The sequence below is a fragment of the Nilaparvata lugens genome, chromosome 11, assembly GCF_014356525.2.
Source record: "Nilaparvata lugens isolate BPH chromosome 11, ASM1435652v1, whole genome shotgun sequence".
Lineage (NCBI taxonomy): Eukaryota > Metazoa > Arthropoda > Insecta > Hemiptera > Delphacidae > Nilaparvata > Nilaparvata lugens.
In genome coordinates this window covers 24,377,281-24,401,143 of record NC_052514.1, presented here as the reverse complement: position 1 = coordinate 24,401,143, position 23,863 = coordinate 24,377,281, and the positions used below count along the sequence as shown (strand labels likewise).

The 23,863-nt window shown below is 33.3% G+C and overlaps 2 protein-coding genes across 13 annotated transcripts in view; both read right to left on the bottom strand.

Moving 5' to 3' along the window:
• LOC111062006 (serine/arginine repetitive matrix protein 1) overlaps nt 1-14,553 on the bottom strand; it is a 38,164-nt gene extending 23,611 nt beyond the window's left edge. For 3 of the 7 annotated variants that reach the window (XR_005572485.1, XR_005572486.1, XM_039437934.1), the window contains exons 1-3: nt 14,099-14,509; nt 7,159-7,248; nt 5,844-5,969 (exon numbers count right to left, since the gene is read on the bottom strand). Coding sequence is in view for 5 of the 7 variants with exons in the window: in XM_039437934.1 (XP_039293868.1) it covers nt 5,844-5,969; nt 7,159-7,248; nt 14,099-14,110 (228 nt within the window). In the remaining 2 variants the exon portion in view is untranslated. Of the gene's footprint in view, nt 1-1,891; nt 1,998-4,145; nt 4,687-5,843; nt 5,970-7,158; nt 7,249-14,098 lie in introns of all 7 variants that reach the window. The other 4 variants (XM_039437937.1, XM_039437935.1, XM_039437932.1 and 1 more) reach the window with 4 other exon arrangements.
• A 306-nt stretch (nt 14,554-14,859) lies between these two features.
• Nucleotides 14,860-23,415, bottom strand: LOC111054616 (odorant receptor 43a-like). 6 transcript variants are annotated; one of them, XM_039437926.1, is made up of 6 exons: nt 19,924-20,665; nt 18,352-19,100; nt 17,843-17,942; nt 17,364-17,465; nt 16,825-16,980; nt 14,860-15,291 (listed from the first exon to the last, which is right to left on the bottom strand). In XM_039437926.1, the coding sequence occupies exons 1-6, from the start codon at nt 19,993-19,995 to the stop codon at nt 15,238-15,240; spliced, it is 1,233 nt and encodes a 410-aa protein (XP_039293860.1). In that variant the 5' UTR covers nt 19,996-20,665; the 3' UTR covers nt 14,860-15,237. The 6 variants fall into 6 exon arrangements, with proteins under 6 accessions (XP_039293860.1, XP_039293862.1, XP_039293864.1 ...); XM_039437928.1 differs by lacking the exon at nt 19,924-20,665 and adding an exon at nt 23,112-23,415 and having other exon boundaries at nt 15,158-15,291; XM_039437930.1 differs by lacking the exon at nt 19,924-20,665 and adding an exon at nt 23,120-23,415 and having other exon boundaries at nt 15,158-15,291.
• Between the last annotated feature and the right edge of the window lie 448 nt (nt 23,416-23,863).

The following is a 23,863-nucleotide window of genomic DNA, read 5'->3' as shown; positions in this document are numbered from 1 at the left end:
TTGTTACTCTTATACAAGAAATAAGATTGACAAGCTACCATAATCTAATGCAAGAGCTAGTATGAAAGTCAATGAATGAAGCAATAATAAAATAATGGAATTCATGGGACTATTAGATGGATTAGTAAATTGGGCAGATTCGTGAATAGTTCATGATCCACTTAGGCCATTGAGTAAAACATCACATAAAACATTATGTACGGTAATGACAAGCTGGAGCAGTTCAGATTACAGCCAGACAATCAACACGCACATAGATTGCCTTGCAAGTATTAAACTGCCAGAACACAATGTAAGTACTGTATTGTGTTAATTAATGTACTGTATTAGAATATTATTCTTTCAAAATAAAAATTATTACTAGAATGATGAAAAAATATAGAAGATGAAAGAATTAGAACAGAACAATTTATGAAAAGAACAACAATGGAGGACCTAGAAATCTTTGCATAACCTGTAAACAGATAATACACAGATGCAAATAATTCATAAATGATAAATTACCATGATAAAAATAATTTATTACTGCATAATAAATAAGAGAGTATCAAATGAATAAACATATTATGTTGATTAACATCAATGTGTCTAAGAAACAGATTAATAAACAAAGTAGTTTACATATTTATGTAGTAAATATCTATTCCCAGTTAATTATAGCCCAAAATGTGAAAACCACTGCTTCTAAGTTAACTATTTTTATGAAGTTTTGATCGTAAAAACAACTTTGCCTAAAGATGTATTCTGTCTGAATGGATAGGTATTTTTTCCCCTTGACCTCCACTTTCCAATTAATTTATGTTGTTTGACTAAAAGAGAACCCTATTGGTTCTTATGGGAGTATTCAAACATTTGCATTTACCAATGTGTAAACACTTGCACAAGAACTAATCTTTCTACACATCAGAGTAGAAATTCTCTATAAAACATGTTTTTGATAATCTTCAATCATATTACAAAACATTAACGTAGCAGTTCAATTTGGTCATATTTATTCAGTGAAAAAAAACTATGGATCTCAAAAACCTACAAAGCTCTAAACACAAATCCAAGATCTCAATTGAACTTCCTTCCAACACAATAGAGCTCCATGGGGCTTATTCATGAACGAATCTTCAAACGGTTCCAAGTTGAGCACACTTTAGTTATCAATTACCATGCAAACAATAAAATAAGCCAATCAGACGATTGTTGTAGCACGCTGCTTGGTTTAGAGCCTTCTTTAGAATCGTTCACAAATACGGCTCAAGAGTTTAATCATTTTTATGAAGCTCTTCAGTATATTAAATTATTGATGACAGTTATGAACTATCGATCATATAAAGATGGATTTCCACCACACATCAGTATCAGTGTACATAAATATATATCCGGTACAGTAAAAATATTATTCCCCAATGGAATTATTCACTCTCTACCCATCCGAGCAAGTATAAATATTTCTATTATAACTCATGGTAGTATCTGAAAATTTAAAATCTGAGTACCCTTTTTAAAAAAGTTCAATTGACATGTTTCAACATGTTAAAGTCATTTTCAAATCAAAAATGGCATTAATATGTTGAAACATGTTGTGAATAAAAGTTTTTAAAAAGGGTACTTGGCTTTTTAATTTCCAGATAAATAAGAGTAGTTGTCAGAAAAAAGTAGTTATCAGCACTGATACTGATATGTGGGAATTGACACAGTTACAAATACAGTGAATTCCTTACATTCATTACACAGCATACAGACAGATTTATGTAACAATTCTTAAAATATACACATATTCGCTAAAAGAATGAGAGACAAAAGATGTTATTTGTTGTATTATGTACAGGTTCAGTAAGAAATATGGTAACAAATTTTATGGAAAATGACAGTAAAAAAGATATCTTAATGTAATCAGTACCATGTATGAGCCGTTTTAACACCATACCACCTCAAATGGTAGAGCGACTGTAGGCCTACTTCCAAGCCAAGACCGAGTGGTCCAGTGGTCCGGGACCCGACCCATCCTAAATGGCCGTCAAACGAAATAAGTGTCATTAATCGAGTACATTACAACATAAATATAACATGTCAAACTAGAGATCCTTACAATAAATCCAACAAACACAAAGAAATGGTATTTTAGACCATAAACATTTCTAGACTAGTTTAGTTTCTCTGTTCGTTCATAGATGATATATGAAATTATAAACACCTTAATAATCATCATCTTTGTTGACGAATGAATGCCAAGATTAATATATCATTCCATGATTCTAGTGAACAGTTACAAAAACATGGAATAACAAAGCTTAATACAAGCGACAGGTTGTACTATCTGCCAAATGCAAGCCTGGTAATAATGATGATGTATACGATTAAACATTCATACAATATCATAAAAGTTGATAAACCTGCATTGTTTAGCATTCTAAATTTTTTCAGTATCCTACAAACTTACATGTACAACTTCAATAAGTAAGCGCCGAGTAAAGTGCTGTATAACAAAAAATATTTAAATCAAAATAAGTGAATAAAGAAAATAATTTGTAGAATGTAGAAATAAGTGACAAGACGGAGATTACGCCTACTCAGCATTATAAAATTTGATTTATAATCATTTATTTCATTGGGGCTACTTGGAAGTTTTATTACATAAAATTACTAGTACCTTTTTTTGTTTCACACACGACTAGTTCCGTACAATCACGCTATTATTAAGTGTGAAATTAAAACCATGAATATTGTTATTGATTTAATAATATTTAAATTTAGCTTCAGAAATCATTGTTTAGAGAGTTACAAAGTTTGAATCAAACTTTTCTTTTTTTCAATTTTATAGGAAGGATATTAGGATCTTTTTCCAAAGAGGAACTAACCCAACTTGTAAAATTATCAGTGAAAATTAAATTAGGGCCGGTTTCCGAGCTCGGGATCTATAAGTTCTGGACTTACAGAGTCCAGGACTGAAATAAGCTCTCGGGTCTAAATTGACTTTCTGAGTCACGATTTTATCTTCTAAACTCCGGAGTCTAAAAAGTTCTCGACTTATTTGAGTCCAGGACTCAAATAAACGTGAGGGACGCATTAAACGTGAGGGAAATTCACAATATTTTGCTGTTGTTTTGTTGGCATTATAGCAAAACGGAAACAGCTGATTACAGCGGGACAATTCAAATGAGCATGCTCTCCAAACTATATTGTAAAAATACGTTCCGATTTCTTTGTTGGCTTATTCAAAGCAAAACCTTTGAAAGGTGAATGAATAAACATTTCATTTTACGTTATGCTATTATTGATCATTGATCCTAACCAGTGATTTTGGAATAAAAATTTCATCAGGCTATTGAGTTTGAAAACTTATTTGTTTTAAAAAAATGGAGTAATAATTTATTATTGTTATTATTATTAATATGTTGAATATGACATTGAATAATAACATTCAGATTGGAATATAAATTCCAAAGCAATCCTTGTATTATTGTGCTTGAACATTTTTAGGTTATATTAAAATCGTAAAATGAGGTTAGTTTCTTACGCATATTTCTGATACAATTTTATTCCAAAATGAACTTGCAAACTATAAATTATGAATTTAGATGGACTAATCCGAATAATTTGGTTATTCCATGATATCTATTTGGCTTTTTATCTACTCCAAAACAATAACTGAATTGTTTGCTCAGTTAAGTGTAGAACTTGAATTTAAACCCTACCCCAGTCGAGGGTTTAAAATCACGCTGTTTCAAGTCATGGACTCAACGATTTTTGATAAATCCTTGACTCAGAAAGAGGCGAGAATCTAATTCAAGTCCTGGACTTATAAGCCCTTCACTCAGAAAGCGAAATTATAAACTCCAAGGTCTAACATGATCTTTAAACTCCAGAGTCTATTTAAGTCCTCAACTACGTTAACGCTCTGACTCAGAAAGCCAATTTTCTGACTCCAGAGTTTAAAGCCAGTTTAAGTCTAGAACTTAGCTAAATGCCGAGCTCGGAAACCGGCCCTTAGTCTCTAGTCAAAAAAAATGACTACAGTTGTAAAAAAACAGACAAAGCGTTCAACAAATTATTTCAAACAATTGAAAGCGCTTATCAAAGTTATTTTCAATTGGAACTCTTCATTCAAGTCCTATCAATACTAATTTCAAGAAAATTTCACATTTTTTACTAACCTAATCTGTTCAGCCATTAGTCTGCCAGCTGTAGAGGCTGTAGCTAAGCTAAGGGCCGCCTCCATATGGTGCAACGTGCTACGACGAGGATGCTCACGTTGCAGATGTGGATACAGTGCTGCCGTGAAACCATGGCAACGGAAGTCGACCGCCAAGATACAGGAAACCGCTGCGACGAATCTTGGAGTTGAAGCTAGTCGAAGCGAGGTGTCTTGGAGTTGCAGCAAGCCGATGCGATGAGTCTTGGAGTTGCAGGAAACGAAGTAGAAGATCTAGGTGACCAGCAGAGCGATGTTGAAAGCTGCCACAAGATGGCAGCACCCTTCGTTGACCTTGAAAAACAGCTGATGTTGCAGTCAGCTGCTTGTTGAAGCGATGCGGAGTCTTGAGTCGCGCCGCTGATCGGTGATCATGCTGACGGCGCGTTAGCTGATCACAAGAGGATGAGGAGGAGGAGGAAGAGCTGGCCAAGATGGCGACGAGCACACACATGGGGATGGATGTTCCAGAGTCTGAGACTCAACTCTTAGAACCAAACTGTCTGATGGAGGTGTGGAACAAAAGCGTTTTTATAAAAATCAATCAATTCGGTTTTTCAGAACTCATTCAAGAAATAAACGTTCAACTTTCAAAAATCAAATGGTATCTCCACAGTTTTTAGAAACCATAACGTTATGAGCGATGTTTTTAGCAGAGATTGATATGTTTTCGAGCATCAAACTGCATTGTTTCAAACAGAATTTTAAACCATTTCAAGTTTTCAGCCAGAGCAAAGGATTAAAGTAATATGGAATTGAGAAACTTTGAATATGGTTATTAAAAATCATAAGTTTAGGATAATCCTATCAAATTTTATCATTTTGCTTTTTGGCTGTATTAAAAACTTTTTATTCAATTAATGTGTTACAATGTCAGAATAAAGAATTATTTGATTGATTGGTTTGAAGCTTCGCAAAGTAGGCTGAGCTACTTCATCATTTCTTTCCAAGGAAAAAATGTAATTACTGTAATCAGCATAATTTACAAGCAAGGATGATTTAATTCATAAAATTTCACCGTTGCTCGTATTTTTACAAAGTAAAGAAACTGGAAACTAAGTTTTGAAATTTATTTTTATTTTGAGTTGTTATTAAAATTGTGGGTCATATTGAATAACAGAATTTTCGAATCGATCAATCTTAGAATAGTTCAATCCTACTTGACTGTTTTGATGATTTTGCTCAAGATTAGAAATTACTCTACCAGCAACTTGGAACGTGGTATTAATAATAAATAGTAATTACTCACAAAATCTGTAGTGGAAAATATGATTATTAGTTCTCATGTCAATGTTCAAGATAAATCAGTGATTTTGACAACTTCACAGTTCAACATATTTGATTACACCCAACATGTAATAAAATGTAATCCCGTAATTCCAAAAATACTATATGTCCCTACACTCTTTTTCATAAATCATGGAGAATTCTCATTTCACAAAATCACACCTTTATAGTTCAATTATTCAACACCTCACTCACCTTTGTTTCTGGAAAGAAAATCTTTGAAGTGTGAAACAAACCTGTGAATCAGACCTTCAGAAGCAAACCACACGCAAGAATTCAAAAGTCTAACGAGTAACATATTATTTGAAAGTGAATCCAATAAATGCAAATAAATGGACAAGTTTGTGAGTAAATTGTTGTAAAAGACAATCACCTTTTCTGCCTCAAGCTGATTGAAGACAAACTCGACGACTACATCATCCTCCATGCCGAGCACTTCTGTGATCTTCTGCGTAATCCATGGTTTGATGGTGTCAAGCTTCACCTTCGACATATCCACCTGCAAAAACACATCACCAACTGTTCAAATCACGGGAGAAATTATTCGGAATTCTATTGGAAATGTTTGAAAACTGTTACAACGTTAAAAAACTTGACTGCTGAAAGCAGTTACAACAATATACATATCTATAAAAAAATAGTATAGGATAATGTTACAACCGCAACAGGTTGAAATTAGGGGATGAAAGGTTTAATATTCCTAATTCTTATCATTTAATACTTGATGACTTACATTAGATCATTACTTTTAAAGTATTACATAAGAATTAGTTTCTTCCTTAGCCTAATAGTCATTATTTTTAAAGAATCTATTGATTCTGGAAAATGATTGGCTACCGACTTTTATAATCTAATACTACCTAAAAACTCCGATTTGTGTATTATTATCCATTCTACAGTACTAAACTTCTTGATGGAAAAATATGAATCAATACTAATAAAACAGTTTCCCGAGAAAGTGCTCATTTCTGCATCAATTAGAGTATTCAAAATACCTTACCCAAACCCGTGCGGAAAAAAAGAAATAGTGAAAATTAGTAAATAATCATCCTGTTTTCATATAATGTATAAATTTATGAACTTCTGAAGCAAATATTATAGGACTTTCTGACATTACTAACTTTTCACAATGAAAATGATTAGGCTACTTTTCCTGTATGAGATATCAAAATAATTCAGTTTGATATAACTTTCGCATAAGGTCTATCGAACCGACACGATTCCATAATGCATTGAAGAACGGCCACTTAACTAGTTAAGTAGTTTTGAAGTTTGTTGAATTAACATAATAAAAAACGGGAAATGTGTTTTTGCATAAATTTTGTTACGAAAAAGTTGTTTGTATTAGATTCGATTTTCAAATTTGCCGCCAAAATAGCCTCAAAATGGTCGTTCTACAACCATTGATGTCTAGACCTATTTCTATAGACCTTGCTTTGGAATATCATCTCTACGCGTCTATTTACTTTGTTTATTTATTTCATTGACAATCACAAATCAACTTTTATCTTGATTCTCATCAAAGCAATTCATAAGTACAAACTTACTTTATAAACACAAATATCAGCCTTTATTCTCATCAAAGTAATTCATAAGTTCAAACTTTGGATTGAGCAGTTCTTTTTAAGGATATTTCACTTGGATTTTAATAGAATAATTGATTAAAAATTCATTTTCATAAAACTTACTCTTGTAGCAAGGGCATCTCCAAATTTCATTTGTTTGAGGAGTTTCTTCTCCTTGTCGCTGAAGCGAGTGTCCTGCTCCGCGGTAGTACCCTGGAAGCAACCATCCAGAGCAAAACCAATGAAAAATATGAAACATGGACACTAAAAACAATGCATTTGAGCCACAGAAAACATAACTATGAAAGATATTGGATGATTATTGAAGCACACAGTGACACCGATATCGCAATCAACAAGAACACTTTGGAAGTGTTGATTAAGCAAGTTTATCAAAATTTATATTTTTGCAAATTCAATAATTATGACGATTTTAGTCCCAGCAATGACACTTTTATAACATAACAGTTAAACCTGCATTTAGTGTAGTCTCATTCATACGTACAGATTATCCTTCAGACTGATCCATAAGATTAAGGGCCAATTTCTCACTTGTAGACTAAACCATGAAACAAATACACAAATAAAAGCCAAAACCAACAAATCTAATAAATGAAATAAGTGATAACAGCCTTCAGTCCGGTTGGCTGAGACCGATCTCTAAGTATGTTCTCACTGGAGCGGAATGATAAAAATTCAATACATCAAACAACTGAAAATGCGGGCAATATGAAAGCAACTAACCAAATCTTAAAGCGATCGAGTTGCAAATGTTCGACGAATCGTATCGTATTGCACTAATGAAAACTGTCAATAGCTTAACTGGTGTCGCAGGGTGTTGAATAGTTTTGAGAATAAAATTGTATCACACATCCCAGGGTTTGAGTTGGCCTGACCAAGGGCCATTATGCACCATTAGATCACGTTTACTTGTACTTGTACAGGGTGTCCCACCAAGAGGTTTACACGTTCAAGTTTATATTACGTGCCCATTCATGCACCGAACGTTTTCAAATTTTACAGTTTACAATGTAGGTTCTAAAAATATTCTGGGAAAATTTCAGCTCCCTAATTTTCGTAAGAACAAAATGGCGGCATATTGAAAATTTTACCAATTCGCTTCCTGGAAAAACTAGTGCCGCCATTTTGTTCCTACGAAGGTTAGGAAGCTGAAATTTTCCTAGAATATTTTTATATTTTTATATTTTTAGGACCTACTTTGTAAACTGTGAAATTTAAAAAAGTTCGGTGCATGAATGGGCACGTAATATAAACTTGAAACGTGTAAACCTCTTCATGGGATACCGTGTATATATGGTTACATTCATCAATGAGTTTCATACTGGGTTTAAACGAACAATCAGACAATCAGCTGTCATTTGTTCAGATGTCAGCTGTTCTTTCAAACCCCGTACGAAAAACATCATCATGAATACAACCATATCTACAAGTAAACGTGGTTGAAGCTGCATTTTCGTTTGTGCGTAAACTTCCGCAATCGACGACTACAAGCATTGTTGACATTCATATTGTTCAAATTTCAAGTATGCTAAAACAGCTGATCAAATAACTTTTCATTATTTGAGTTTATTATTCAAAAATAAGAACATTTCTAATAGTATCAAAATATTGCCATTTAACAGTATAAGAAAAGTATAAACTCAACTTCCCCGATTAAAACATAATTGAGCATAAACTTTCAGGTTATTTAGGCAAATTGAAATCTACCCAATCTGAGATCCTCACCCTATCGTGGTCGACTACGGCATTTACGCACAAACAAACACCCAGCTTAAAGCTGGTCACAACACACCGATTAGTCAAGACAAGACTAGTCACTTTTAGTCACAAAACTTCTCATAGTTGCTTATGGAGTGTGTTGCGTCATAAGCAGCAATGTGAAGTATTGTGACTAAATGTAACTAGTCTTGTCTTGACTAATCGGTGTGTGACCAGCCTTGGTTAAACGTTTTAACGCTAAGCCGGAATGCAGATACTCGGTTTAAACGAAGAAATGTCAGCTGTTCGTTTAAACCCCGTATGAAACACATTATGATAAATGCAACCATATCTACAAGTAAACTTGGTTATAGTTAGGCGTTAAACGTAGTTTTAAGCATATTTCCCTAAGGCTCAACTCACACTTAGACGACTCAGGTCGAGAAGAAACTAGACTCTAGTCGAGAGCATGTGTAAAAATATCAATTTTTGAGAAAGCTATTTAATTTACTAAAAATGACCAAAAATAACTCACTATGTACCTAAATAACCTAAAAGATTATGTTCAATTATGGGGAAGATTGAGTTTGTACTTTTAAATGTCAATATGTTTATATATTATTAGTAATGTTTTGATTCTTGAATAATTAACACAAATAATGAAAATAAGTATTTATACTACTATTAATTTTTATAATGAAATGTAAGTTCAAATATGTTTTTAATAAATTAACAAAAATAACGAATTGCTCATTTTCAAATCAATATCCCAACCTGGGCAAGGGATGTCTTAAACTGAACTTACTAACTGAACTGAAAATTGTAAAAGAATAAATTTGAATTTGAACCGCCCGGCAACCGAGTCTGAGACTACAACCGCCGCGATTCGCCGTCGACTACTAAAACCGAGCGATGCATGTGTACGGCACCATGTGTTTCCCTATACCTGGCAACCGCTCAGTTGGTCAACCGCGTGACAACCGAGCGTAAATCACTGTAATGTAAACAGGCTCTTAGAATCGACTGGTCTGAGTGTCACTATTTGGAAACACAGGCTCTCGACTAGGAGTCGAATCTCTTCTCAACCTGAGTCGCGTAAGTGTGAGTTGAGCCTATGATAATAGACTACTAACAGGGTTTTACTTTAAAAACATAGACTATATAAATAGTCTATAGTAAGGGTAAGACTATATAAATAGTAAGGGCCTGTTCACATGACAGCGATTTACGCTCTGTTGTCACGCGGTTCGCCAACCGAGCAGTTGCCAGGTATAGGAAAACACATGGTGCCGTACACATGCAACGATCGGTTTGAGTAGTCGCCGGAGAATCGCGGCGGTTGTAGTCTCAGACTCGGTTGCCGGGCGGTTCGATATACTAGAGCAGGCATGAGAGCGTACACATGTCTTCAGTCAACCGAGCGGTTTCGAGCAGAGCAGTTCACATAGTGCACATTCTATTACAATATCAGTTCAATTCAAATTTATTCTATTACAATTTTCAGTTCAGTTAGTTAGTTTGTAGAGGATCATATTTCATAGTAGAGTAAACTAGCCCACGTTAGGACACTAAATTTCAAACTGCTATAACTTGGAAAAAAAAATTCTTCATTTTTTAATTTTAAAACAATTTTCTAAAAGTATAAAAAATTATAAACGCAATCTCCCCCATCAAAACATAATCTTTTAGGTTATTTAGGTACATAGTGAGCTATTTATAGTAAATTAAATAGCTTTCTCAAAAATCTGGTGTGGCGCACTCACACAACTTTCCTTGCCGTTATGAAAATTGATCAACTGACGCTGGTGTTCCCGCGCATATCAAATCTACTATTCTAAGATCTGAGACAGCTGGTGACAGGACAATAGCGCTGCAGACACACGAAGTCTGCTATCTCTTCATAGTGAATGATTTAATATAATCAACAGTTGCCAACAGTTTGCAATTGAATGATCTTATTTTCTCGCATTTCGAGCTTATTTTCAATTTTAGGTGAAAATGTTACTGAACATAAATTGTAGAGATTTTCATGCTGAATCTTTTCCACTTATTTTTTTGTTTAAATTGTTTCTGAAGCCTGATAATTGGGAATCGAAAATCGAACTTTACATAGATGGGGTGGTGCTCCTGAAATTTTTACAGATATGGGACTTGTAGCAGTCGATAGAGCTTATCAATGACTTTTTTAGGTATGAATTTGATCAAAATCGTTTGAGCCGTTTTCGAGAAAATTGCGAAAACCCCTATTTCGACATTTTCGTCATTTTAGCCGCCATCTTGAATTGCATTATTTGATCGAAATTGTTCAAGTCGGATCCTTATAGTGAAAGGACCTTAAGTTCCAAATTTCAAGTCATTCCGTTGATTGGGAGATGAGATATCGTGCACACAGACGCACATACACTCATACGTACACACACACACACACACACACACACACACATACAGACCAATACCCAAAAACCACTTTTTTGGACTCAGGGGACCTTGAAACTTATAGAAATTTAGAAATTGGGGTACCTTAATTTTTTTCGGAAAGCAATAATTTCCTTACCTATGGTAATAGGGCAAGGAAAGTGAAAATTGACATTTTCAGAAAATTTTGGTTTTATTTAATCAAAAATATCATGCAGAATTTATCTTCCAAATTTCTTGCCGTATTTGAAATGTTGTTTTAAAAATTTAAACTTTAGGCGCTCATATCTCAAAATGTGATGAGTGGAAAAATGTATTTCTGAGAAAACTTTTCAATATTGATAGCTTGATGATATAAAAATCAAAAAACTTTGAAAAATATCACCAGTAGAAAGTTTAATTTCAGCCTTTGCCTAGTATTAACCGAGGGCAAACCGCTCATGAATCGCTGTCATGTGTACGAGGCTGGCAAATCGAGCGTAAGTCGCTGTCATGTGAACAAGCTCTAAAGGCTTTAAAATGAGTTTTAAGCTATTTACAACTAACAGGGTGACAGATTGAAGAGCAGATTCTTCTAAATATCATTGATGAGATTGGAAAAAATTGCTTCCCGGTAATTTGAACCCACTTAAAGCTGTTAGTGCACTCATGTTTCATCATCATCCGTTTCATTGCCAAATCACGAGCTTAGAGCTTATGGAGTCATCACACTTGGAAAAATAATAATGAAAATTAATCCAGTTTGAATGGAATTTTTCATATCAGTTCTCTCAAAATTATGGGGTGTAGTAATAAGTAAGAATTTTATATCAATATAAAAGGGAGAATGTCTTCTTTCTAATGGTGTCTGGATCATTTTTATACAATTTGTAGGTATTTTTTAATTACGGTATAAATTTACGTTCGTCAAGGTCGAGACATTTCCAGCAGAAAACATAGAATTTTAGACATACTAGAAATTTTCTTGTTCCAAGAGATAAGTGGGTGGTGAAGGCGAGAAAGAGTTTCAGAAATAATTGAAATTATTTTTCTAATTATCAAAGAGTGATTTAAAGAGCTTAGGCCTATTTTGACTATAGCTAGGCTATAAGACCCTTTGAACACTGGGCCACCAGCGTCTCATCTGTCACTGCACACTAGAGCCACCAGCTACCAGCCGAGCTTCCAGGAATGTGGTGGCTCGAGCCGCCGATTTTGTTAGCCACTAGACTGTGCGCCACCACATCATACCATTGAGTATCATCTGTCATTGCACACTAGGGCCACCAGCTACCAGAAAATCATCTCAAGTTCAGTTTCAATTCAAATTAACCTTTTTCATAACCTCAACGTTATGAGTAACTTCTATGAGTATCCTCTGGAGGTACAGAATCTCTTGAGCATTGTACTATCTCCTGTAATTTTATCAAACACACGAGAAGCTCGTCAAAACTGGAAACTTTCATTCTTGTGTACATATAGAACTTATCGTGATTGTTTCCCCAGTCTTGATAATGGGTGAAAAATGTTCCCTTTGCACTCCTGTCATGTAAAAACGGATGAATCTAAAATTTTCTATTTCTGCGACGACGTATGCGAATAGTCCTGCTTCTTCCACTGATAATGAGTTAACTATAGTGAGGTCCACGTTATAATGGCAGTGTTTGATTAGCAATGGTATTGCTATCCTTGTCTATCATTCAACAAAGCGGATAGTGCTATCTCTTTCTCGCTTTGCTCTGTAGCCAGATCGTCTTTCAACAATGTAGAATTAATAATTAATTATCAAAATATTTCATCTTAATTATAAAAATTCATCATGAAATTATTGGAAAATATAATTTATTGCTTAATAAAATATAATTGATTATTTTAAACGAGAATGAACAGTTAATATTACATCAATAAACCTGTATGAGCTACCGTCTATAGAAGGCATTGACAAGACAGAGGGTCGGTAACGTTGTTCTCGTATCTTTCTCCAACGCCATTATAACGTGAACCTCACTATAGTAAACTGGAGTGATGAGTCAAGTGGTGGCTGTAGTGTGCAATGCTATCAAATTTTTATGGTGGCGCTTCCATGGTGGCCTAGTGTGCAAAGGGCCTAAGCTAGGTCGAATAAAAATAAACCAGACACCAATAGAAAGAAGACGTTTCCCCCGTAATTTTTATAAAAAATCCTTACTCATTATGACTATGACACCCATAGTTGTGTAAGAAATGATATCCTAAAGAAAACAAATTTTCAATTTTACCTAAACCATTAAATTTACTTTTTTGAAACCTGAAACTTTTTCAGCACTACTGGGATATTGGGGATAATATTTTACAAACAATTCTATGATTATGGAACTCAGAGAAAGTTGAAATTTTACACAATTTGGCAACGCTGTAATTTCTTTGGTTGGAAGGCCAACTCTCAACTCATTGTATACAAACTATAACTAGTTTAAGTTAGTTGAATAATAATTGTTGTTTATTATTCCAGTATACTAGTTCCAGTTTTATTTCTGATAGTACCTATCAATAGCCTACTATTTATTTTTTTAATATTGATAGTACTGGTCCACTCAAAAAAGTGTCCACTAACTCAGCATCCGATCATTGAAAGAAGCCTAGGAAGACGTTTCAAATAAAAAATGTAGGCTAAAAATTATGACAGTCATGATTGAGGAAAATCTATAATTTTAAGTAAAATCTGAGTTTACTTAAATTCAATTTTAAACTGACATTGATAATACAATCAAATAAAACAAACAAAATTTCAAGATTGAATCGATGCAGTTGTAGGATAAACTATAGAATATTGTTGTTAATGGTATTTATAGAAAAATGATACAATATTTCAAATTTAGTCAGAGTAATAAATGATGGACAATCACAATCGTTTTGTTAGGTAACCTAAGACAAAACATAACAAATTGTTCACGTTTCATTCTCAACTTACCGAGTACATCATCTTCAATAGCTTTATGCTACTTCCTCGAAAGAATCACAGCCAGGTTATTAATTTGAAAATATACCTCATAACAATTCTACACAATCTGAAATAATGATTTAATCACTTTACTACAAGGAATAACTTAATTATGGATTATTCTTACTAAATAGTCAATTAAACGACAATCAAGAATGGCGTGATGCCGACTGAAGTCCTAGCTTTACGATTTAAACTATTTTAAATGTCGTTACGCTACGAAAAGTGGTTGAAATATCAATTTAAAAAATATATAACTATTTATATTATTTAAAAGGAAATCTAAACGACAATTTTTAATAAATTATTACTATTAAAGATTACAAACCATGTTGTGAAAGCAGACACTTTTCACGATAAAATGGCGAACACGGCTTCCTCTTCCTTGCTCCTTGCTTGTTCGATTTTTTTCGTTGTCTAGCGTCTGTCGATTCAACTTTCAGTTTAGCCAACAGTGGGCCCAATCAATTTGTTTCTCTGATTGTGAATTACTTGTATGATTTTGAGTGAAATCATGTATTGGATTAATAATATATTTTTATTTGATACTTTACTTCGAAAAGTATTTCAATAATAGCAAGAGAAATAATTTTGTTGACGAGAAGGTAAACTCAATCGTTAGTTGGTAACAGTCATATGGCTACGCATGGCGCTAAAAACGAATTTCCCGCATTAATTGATTTGATTGAGTTGAACATAAATAGAAAATTAAAATTTGAAGTATATTTTTCTGAAAAAAAGTTTTAAATGGGTGAGTACTATAACACACTTCTTAAAGGGTTTGGGATAAGAATTGAGAAAATCATTTAAATGAATGATTCAGTTGTATTTCAAATAAAAAACTTGTAATCTCATTATACCAAATACCCTATTCATATCAAATTCATAATTCTAACATATTTTTCAAGTAAAAATGTAAAAAACATCTCATAAATTTCACATTTTCCAGTTAAAACATTCCACTGGACAAATTTTTTTATAGTTATAGTTTTAAATAATAACTCAACTTATAAGTAGGTAATGAAATAATTATTATCCAACTTCAATACACTGTTCAAAGTAATTCCTCGCAGACCTTTGCTGTATATAATCAACTATAATAAATAACTTCAATCAATCATATTCTTCGCGAAATTTAAATAGGTATAAGTTCCTTTGCAGACCTGTAACAGAGTAATTAGAAAGATATTTCTTCACCAATCTAAAATAATCATTCATACCATATAGAAAATTGATTCAAGATTATACTATAGAGAAAAGATAGTATAAGAAGATATTCCATGGTATAGGATGTTTATATTCCAAATACCAAGCTGATTTTTGTCAACTGAAGTCGACTACAACTGTCTATTCTTTTGGCCGGGTGTGAGTGGAATGACACAGTATGAGAGACTACCAACGTCACATAGTTCCACGAAGAATAACTACAAGGACTCTCGGCTTGAGTTAACAGTGAAAATCGGAATATAGAAGCCCTTTACGATGGGACATCTTTTTATGCTATCTTTTCTCTATGATTGTATATAAGATGGAAGTAGATGCAATAGTTATTGGAATAAATTATCAAATCTACAAATCTATTTTTATGCAATAATGCTCTGTTTTATTTAACCATCAAATAAGAAGTACAGAATCACTTATCATTAAAATTATATTGGAAGTTAATATTAATATTAATATTATTATATTTTTTACAGGTTTTTACTTTCCTTGCCCTATTACCATAGGTAAGGAAAGTATTGCTTTCCGAAAAAAATTAAGGTACCCCAATTTCCAAATTTCTATACGTTTCAAGGTCCCCTGAGTCCAAAAAAGTGGTTTTTGGGTATTGGTCTGTATGTGTGTGTGTGTGTGTGGTGTGTGTGTGTGTGTGTGTTGTGTGTGTGTGTGTGTGTGGTGTGTGTGTGTGTGTGTGTGTGTGTGTGTGTGTATGAGTGTATGTGCGTCTGTGTACACGATATCTCATCTCCCAATTAACGGAATGACTTGAAATTTGGAACTTAAGGTCCTTCCCCTATAAGGATCCGACACGAACAATTTCGATCAAATGCAATTCAAGATGGCGGCTGAAATGGCGAAAATGTTGTCAAAAACAGGGTTTTTCGCGATTTTCTCGAAAACGGCTCCAACGATTTTGATCAAATTTATACCTAAAAAAGTCATTGATAAGCTCTATCAATTGCCACTAGTCCCATATTTGTAAAAATTTCAGGAGCTCCGCCCCATCTATGCAAAGTTTGATTTTAGATTCCCAATTATCAGGCTTCAGATACAATTTAAACGAAAAATTCCAAATGGAAAAGATTGGGTATGAAAATCAAACAATTAATGTCCAGTAACATTTTCACCTAAAATTGGAAATAAGCTCGAAGTTGGAGAAAATAAAATTATTCAATTTGCAAACTGTTGGCAAGTGTTGATTCTATTAAATCATTCACTATGAACAGATAGCAGACTTCGTGTGTCTGCAGCGCTATTGTCCTGTCACCAGCTGTCTCAGATCTTAGAATAGTAGATTTAATATGCGCGGGAACACCAGCGTCAGTTGATCAATTTTCATAACGGCAAGGAAAGTTGTGTGAGGGCGCCACACCAGATTTTTTATTTTTAGCATAGAGGTCAAATTCTAAGGTACTGTATCCATGATTCACATATCAAAAATAGATCCATACATTGAAAAAATATAATTCACTTACTGTGACAATACAGCCAATATCCAAGACGTACAGTCCAAATGGCTTGACTGACATATCTTTTGAAGCCCTTATGTTCATGAATAATAACGTTTTTCTGAACCAGGCAGGCTTATCCACCCATGAACATTCAAACAATGATAGTCTCAATTTTCTTCCCTTGAAAATAAATGTATAGGTACATAAGAAGGTATTTTAGCAAAAGTTATAATCACAAACAGAAAGAAGTTTTTATCAATAAGGCATAATAGAGTGAACGACAGTTGATAGCTTAGGCAGTTGGTATCTTGATAGCTGTTTGAAAAATTCATAAAAAAAATCTAGATAATAAACCGTTTTCATAAATAATTTGTAGTGGAGAGTTTTGATGCATCCATGTATTAATTTGGTATGAATTTTCAAGACCAAAAATTCTTCACCATGGACTATTACCTATATATATATATATATATATATATATATATATATATATATATATATATATATTATGGAGATTGGAGAAATTATATCATATAGTGGAAGATGTGTTTAGGCCTACGTACCAAATCAGTTATGTTCTGACCATTGGATGCAGAGAAGTAGACGAAAGCAAATGTGATGAGATAACGTGTAATATATCGCAATTTTATGTGTATGTCTTCAATCTGCAATTGAAAAAATGATCGTGTCAATGTGGAAGAAATGTAAATTGCTTGATCACACAGTATGAAGAGATACACTGTACACTCAATTATTGATAATCAATAATTTCTACTAACAAAAAGTGTCCCCAGTAGAGATAAGATAATGAATGAATCTTATATGAATGAATAAAACATGATAGCCTCTACATTCATTTTCAAAGAGAGAAAACTTTGACAATACATTTTTTGGCGTAGCTAACATTCATAAAACCATGAGATAATAGGATATTTCTCTAACCGGAAAAATCATTGTAACAGACATGATGTTAACACGCCTTTAGCTCGATAAATATAAAAATTGTGTCGATATACATCATCCCGAAGAATACAACACTTACCAACGTAATGAAAGCCAAGTATATACAAATTTGTGAGCCGTACAAATTGATAATGCCAAACAAAGGTTTGCTGGAGATTTTTCCAAAATGTTCAATGTTTCTGGAAAAATAAATACCAGGGAATAGATACGTAATTACTTATTGTTGAATGTAATTATAATTCTATTAAACAATACAGTTCATGCTTTATATTTTTCTCATTTTACTGACGATATTCTGTTGGATTAAAAATTCCTTACAATTATTGTGTAGTGGAAAAGCAAGCAACGTTCTGGTTACTACCTAATACTATTTCAGAATGTGTTTATAAAATTTAAAAATGTTTGTTAACTTGACATCCAGGGCTTCACGCTATGATAAAAATGTTTGACACACTGTGAAATCATTGACAATCTCACATATAATAATTGAATAGGCCCATTCATAGAATGAATATTTTTCATCATTTTTAATAGTTAACAAACCAAATAACTCAATTTCAAACATACTATTAAATTTTCATGATTTACCTGCAAATTGATTGATGTTCACACACAATATTCCTCAAATATATTCTGAGATTTTTTTCATTTTCATCCTCATTAGTGAGATGATTATTCACCTCATCAATCCTCTCCATTTTGTGGCAGAACAGTTTCATTTCAGTGTTCAAACATGTGAAACTGAAATACACACCCTTGGCCAGTATTGTCCAATAGTAAAGCAGCAGACCATACCACACATAGACACTGGTTTGGTAGACCAACTGAAACACCAGAGATGTATCAAAAGCCTTGGGAAAATATAGATGCAAGATCTGAGGCAGATTTTTGAAGTTTTCGCCGTTTAGATGTGATTTTAAGAGCGATATGAGGATCATTAAATAAGGCACCATACCACATGTGATGTGCAATGTATATGTGAGTAAAATTGACACAATTCTATTGTATTTTAACACTTTCGCATCTCGCTCTTTAAATAGCTCTTTCACTTCATTACTAGATTTCTTATCGATTTGGAACCTCTCTAAATGTTCACGAACGTACTTCAACAGTTTTTTACTTTCTTTTGAAGCCATATATCCCAGCAATCCGTTCCACGATAACAGAAACTCCTTCAATGTCAAAAGTCTGCTGATGGGGTCCCTCCATTCTGTGTATAAGTTTACGATAAGGTCAATTTGTATAATGAGTAATACGGCGAAGAAGAACTTTTTACACGGATGAGTGATGATTCCGCTTTTTAATACTTGAACATTGAGAAGTATTAATGATCCTTCCTGAAACATATAAGTTATAGTAGCTCAATTGATTTCCAGAAACAGAAGCAAAAAAAGTGAAGCATCCATCCTACATTCAATTAATTGTTATTGTTAATTGCGTACCGTACCAATTCCAATAGGCTAATTGCATTTTTGCATGATACGTGGATGAAATTCCATCAACAGCCTATAAGTGTCAATTTGAGTTATAAAATAGACATAGGCCTACTAAGAGACTTATATTTATTTACTAAGGATAACTAAAATTATATAATTTACTAAGGATTATCGAAGGATAATAGAGCGATAAAGAATAATCTCTATAATATATTCAGGTCGTAGCCTACCGTAGCTGTAATTAATTCATCAACGAATACTGTATTCCAATCTCCCTATTAATTTTTATTTCAAGTTATATTTGAAATTAATAGAAGTTCACAAACCAATAATATTCCAAACATGACATTTCTGCATTCAATGCATTGTTCAATTCAATTCAATTTATTCAACCGTACATAGAATGTAAAAACAAAGTAAATGCGATACATTAGATTGTAAAATTGATATGAAAATCAAGTAAAAGTAAATGAATAACTGCATTGCTTGGACGATAAGTCCGTGTGCATGGAGGAGTCTTCTGATATCGACAAGAATAACTATACTTTGTTGACACTAGATACAATAACAAATCTAGTTACTAAGAAATTACTAATAAAATAAGAAATTGAAAATAATAAGCAAAAATAATAGTTTAAGTAACTTGAAATAAAAAAAAATAATAATTAATTTGCGGCATTTAAGGTATCATACAATCAAAATATATTAATAAAAAGTACGGTACCCTTGAAGGGAAAGAAAAACTGAACAAATCAAATAAGTAAGGACGGACTATTAGGAGCAAATTACTAGGCATAAGGGAACCGCAACAGAGCCTCTGCAGCCGCCGGGCCAATATATGTTATTCTGATAGAATACTGAGAAGCCACCTGCTCACTCCGCGCTTATAGACGGCGATGCTACACCCCTCACTAATAATTGATAGAATCTCTGGAGGAGCATTACGATAAAGCCAATAGGCCAAATGGAAAGAGTTTGATAATTGCATTGAGTTCTTGAGACGAGATTATTTACTTTTCAATAAACAGACTTATTCAATTGAAGTAGAATAATGTATTCCAACCTAATAAATTATAATATTATTGATCATATTTTTTCTGAAAAAGAATTGTTTCCAATTCTTTTTCATAATATTTTCATCCTCACTCTTATACTGTCTTTTTATCACTGATTATTGCGTCCAGTAACCAAGAATAGGTAGTCACGTAGGCCTATTTTGAAAATATTTCAATATCAACATACGGTATATATCTTATCTGAATACTCTATCGCAATATGAGAAAATATCCAGTATAGGCTGCTATAAGAGAGAAGTAATGTAGTACGTATAGAATTATTATACCAAGTTATATATGTAACTCAATATATAGTTGAATTGAATTGACTTTGATAGCTTACTACCATAGGCCTACTTGAGACTTGATGTATGGAAACAAATATGTGAAGATATGAAAGACATTAGAGAATTGTATTCTTACCTCAGAAGACTCAAATTTCTCCCCATTATTCTTGATACTCATTCTCAACAAACTTCTGAAATTCGAATTTATTTTTCTATTTCAATATAGACAGTTTTACATCACACCAAAAATACGTTTTTACTCCGCCATCTTCAAGACAGATGAAACCGACCTATAAATTCAAACACACCAAGTGACATCCACATACAACTGGACAAGCCCTTTTATTATTTCGGATAAACGCCCTGTCCTTCAATATTTAATCGCAATCTAGCTGAAATCTGAGCGTCCTGTTTATTGTTCGTGAATAATAGAGTAGATTTTGTTGAGATTGTCAAAAATGTGAGATGATTACTCCTCTAAAATCACTGTAAAGTGTTTCAGAATCATTAAGCTGCTAGTCTTCCAAGCTTCAAGTTCGAGAATAACTGTAATTAGTGGCTGAAATAAGGGTTCCTTGGTATAATCACCAAACAATTATCTGCTCTTAAACTGCAGATTGACAGGTGCTCATCTTTCTCATTTTTGGAGAAAAGGGAACCTTTTCGGAACCCCTGAACTTTATTACGGTAAACGTAGGATTCTGTTTTACTCTATTATGTTGCATTGTTTTGTGATGTATAGGCTTATTCTATAGTTTGTTGTGTAGTTTGTATTATGCTGAGTTTTAGTTCATTTGTATTGAATAATATTGATACATTGTAAATTATTATGTAATGTGGAGAATATTGTTTTCAATATAGTGATTGTGTATTATTGTGTTGTTTATTTTGACAAATAAAAAATTGTTTCTAATTTGCTTTGTTTCTTGGGTTTGTTGAGTTGCGTTACTGTATGTTAGTTTTATGTTTTCTTTACATGTATTTTTTTAATCTTGTACCGGTACCCTATCGTATTATTGTATTGGTTTTTTTATAAAATTAAACTTGTTTATTTATATTGGGTACGGTATAGAAGTATTGTACATTATTGTGCTATTCTTAGTGTATGCTGTGTCGATTTGGGATCAGTTGTGTTATATTTGTTGGTTATGTGTGTATCAAGACTTTCACCTCCATGCTTGAGGATTTGGCATGTGGCGGCCTGCGGATTTGGCCTGTGTCCTTAGCGAACGGCTCGGTGCAAAATCACTACACTACACTTGTTGTGAGCAACGCCAGTCCGGCCTGCCGAACTTTTCAATGCTATCTATCCTCTCCACCGAAATCTAAATCGTCCAATAATGGAGATGGAGGAATTTTGATTTCAGGTTTGGATTCAGCGACCCCAAATTCTTAAAAACGTAAGTCCCATTTTCGAAAATACCCGAATACAAGGGAGTTATAACTGTTTTTAATATAGCTTTCTTTTATCATATATAGTAAAAACGTACTAGGTTAATAAGATAATAAATTTTTTGTTCAAAAAGGGAATGGCAAAGGTTTTTAGAAGTTGTTAAACACTTAAAAGTTCAGGTCTAAACGTGAACATTTCAATATTTAAAAAGTTTGTTTTTAATTTTAAACTTTGAAAAGATGAATCCAAATATGAAATCAGAAAACTTCTTACATTATCACCTAATAAAATAAAATATGAGTAAATTTCTTCATAGAGATAGAATTCTTCATTAATAAATTTTCTTATCCATTTGTATATTTCTTATAGATTTATGACATTCAAAGTAATACTATAAATGCAAAAGTATTCTTAGGCCAAAATAGTGTAGTTCTGGTTGGTTTTATAAGTCTTCAAATATACAATCGGCAACTTAGGACAAAAAAGAGGACAAAAATACCAGAGTACAAGGGCCGTGGCGGATCCAGGATAGGCCAAAGGGGGGCTAGGCATTTGTGAGGGGGGGTTAAAGCACCGGGGGGGGGTATGGAATACCCCCCAGCAAGGCGGGAGGTCCGGGGAATTATCAAAATTTAAGTGAAAAATTATTACAAATTTCAAGGCCGTTTTTAACTTTTCATTGACCAGAGTTTAGAGGAAAAAAAACTATGGTTTGACTAGAGAATATTGACTAAAAATAAAAGGATTTTGAAGCCATTGGAATGTTTTTGCATTAACATATCATATCTGACCCTTTGACTATAAGAATTTGAACGTTGAAAGCTATTACCTTTTTATTTTTTATTTCATGGTAATACTTTTAGTACGGTACTGATATTACTTTTTTGCAAATGATTAAGTTTTAAATATAAACCTGTATATACATTTTTCCTCTCATGTTCCGCAACCGGACAAAACAAATTACCCATTTTATCTAGTGTAAATTGGATACCCAAGGGGGGGCTATAGCCCCCCCTAGCCCTTCTTTGGATCCGCCACTGTACAAGGGTGAGAACACATGCATGGGCTTTGTGAATTCAACTCTGACCATTTTCACTTCAATTTCCTCCTTTTTATTATTATCTTATCTGTCTCTCTACACACTCACTCAATCTCTTTCTCTTTCTCATACACACACCTACTCACAGCGTAGCAGTAGATAGAGACGAATTGAAGCTTTCACTCTGTTTTCGCCTGCCATGTGTTGAATATTCTTTCTTGGAGCTATCGTGATGTTTTTTGAATATAACTCTTTATTTATTTATTATTATTTTTCCATTGCTCAAAATTCTATGTTTATAGCTTTGAAGTTAATTGTTGAAATTCAGAACTATGAAAACAGGATTCACTTCTATTTGTTCAATATACCGGGTGACCCAGAATAACGGGAAAATTTGAAAACGCCATAAAACATTAGCAAGACTTGCCATTTGAGAATATTATTAATAACATCTATCACTTTTTGACAATCACTTCTTCAAGATGGTTTTCTCCTGCACGAATACACTTGAAATCTGTGTTGAGATTTCTGAACGATTGCTGCAACATTTCAGCTGGGATATTGTTAATTTCATTTTTAATTGTCTGTTATGATTAAACCACAGTTATTGGTCAAGTTGTGAAAACGTTTGATTTGAGATAGCTCCAAAAACGGAAAATCGCAGGTGGACAGATCATGGGACCAGGAAACGCAGATGTTGCAGTACCTATTCCTCTGTTTTCTTCCTTCCCCCCATTTCTCCCTTCCTTTTTTTTCCTCATTACTTCTCTTCTCTTCTTTGCCTGCCTATTACATGGGAAACCATAGTTGGCTAGGTACCTTCCTCTCTTTTTTTCTCTTCTCCAACACACCCAAACACTAAGCCCATTGTTTTTTTATATTTGTAACAT

What these genes read in the sequence shown, in the direction of transcription:
- LOC111054616 (XM_039437926.1), bottom strand. Translation starts at nt 19,995, where the DNA reads ATGCCTAGTAATTTGCTCCTAATAGTCCGTCCTTACTTATTTGATTTG. An exon ending in GTCAGAACATAACTGATTTG is followed by an intron (nt 16,981 to 17,363) that starts GTACGTAGGCCT and finishes TTTATTTTCAAG; the next exon opens with GGAAGAAAATTGAGACTATC. An exon ending in ATATTGGCTGTATTGTCACA is followed by an intron (nt 15,292 to 16,824) that starts GTAAGTGAATTA and finishes ACTCTGTTACAG; the next exon opens with GTCTGCAAAGGAACTTATAC.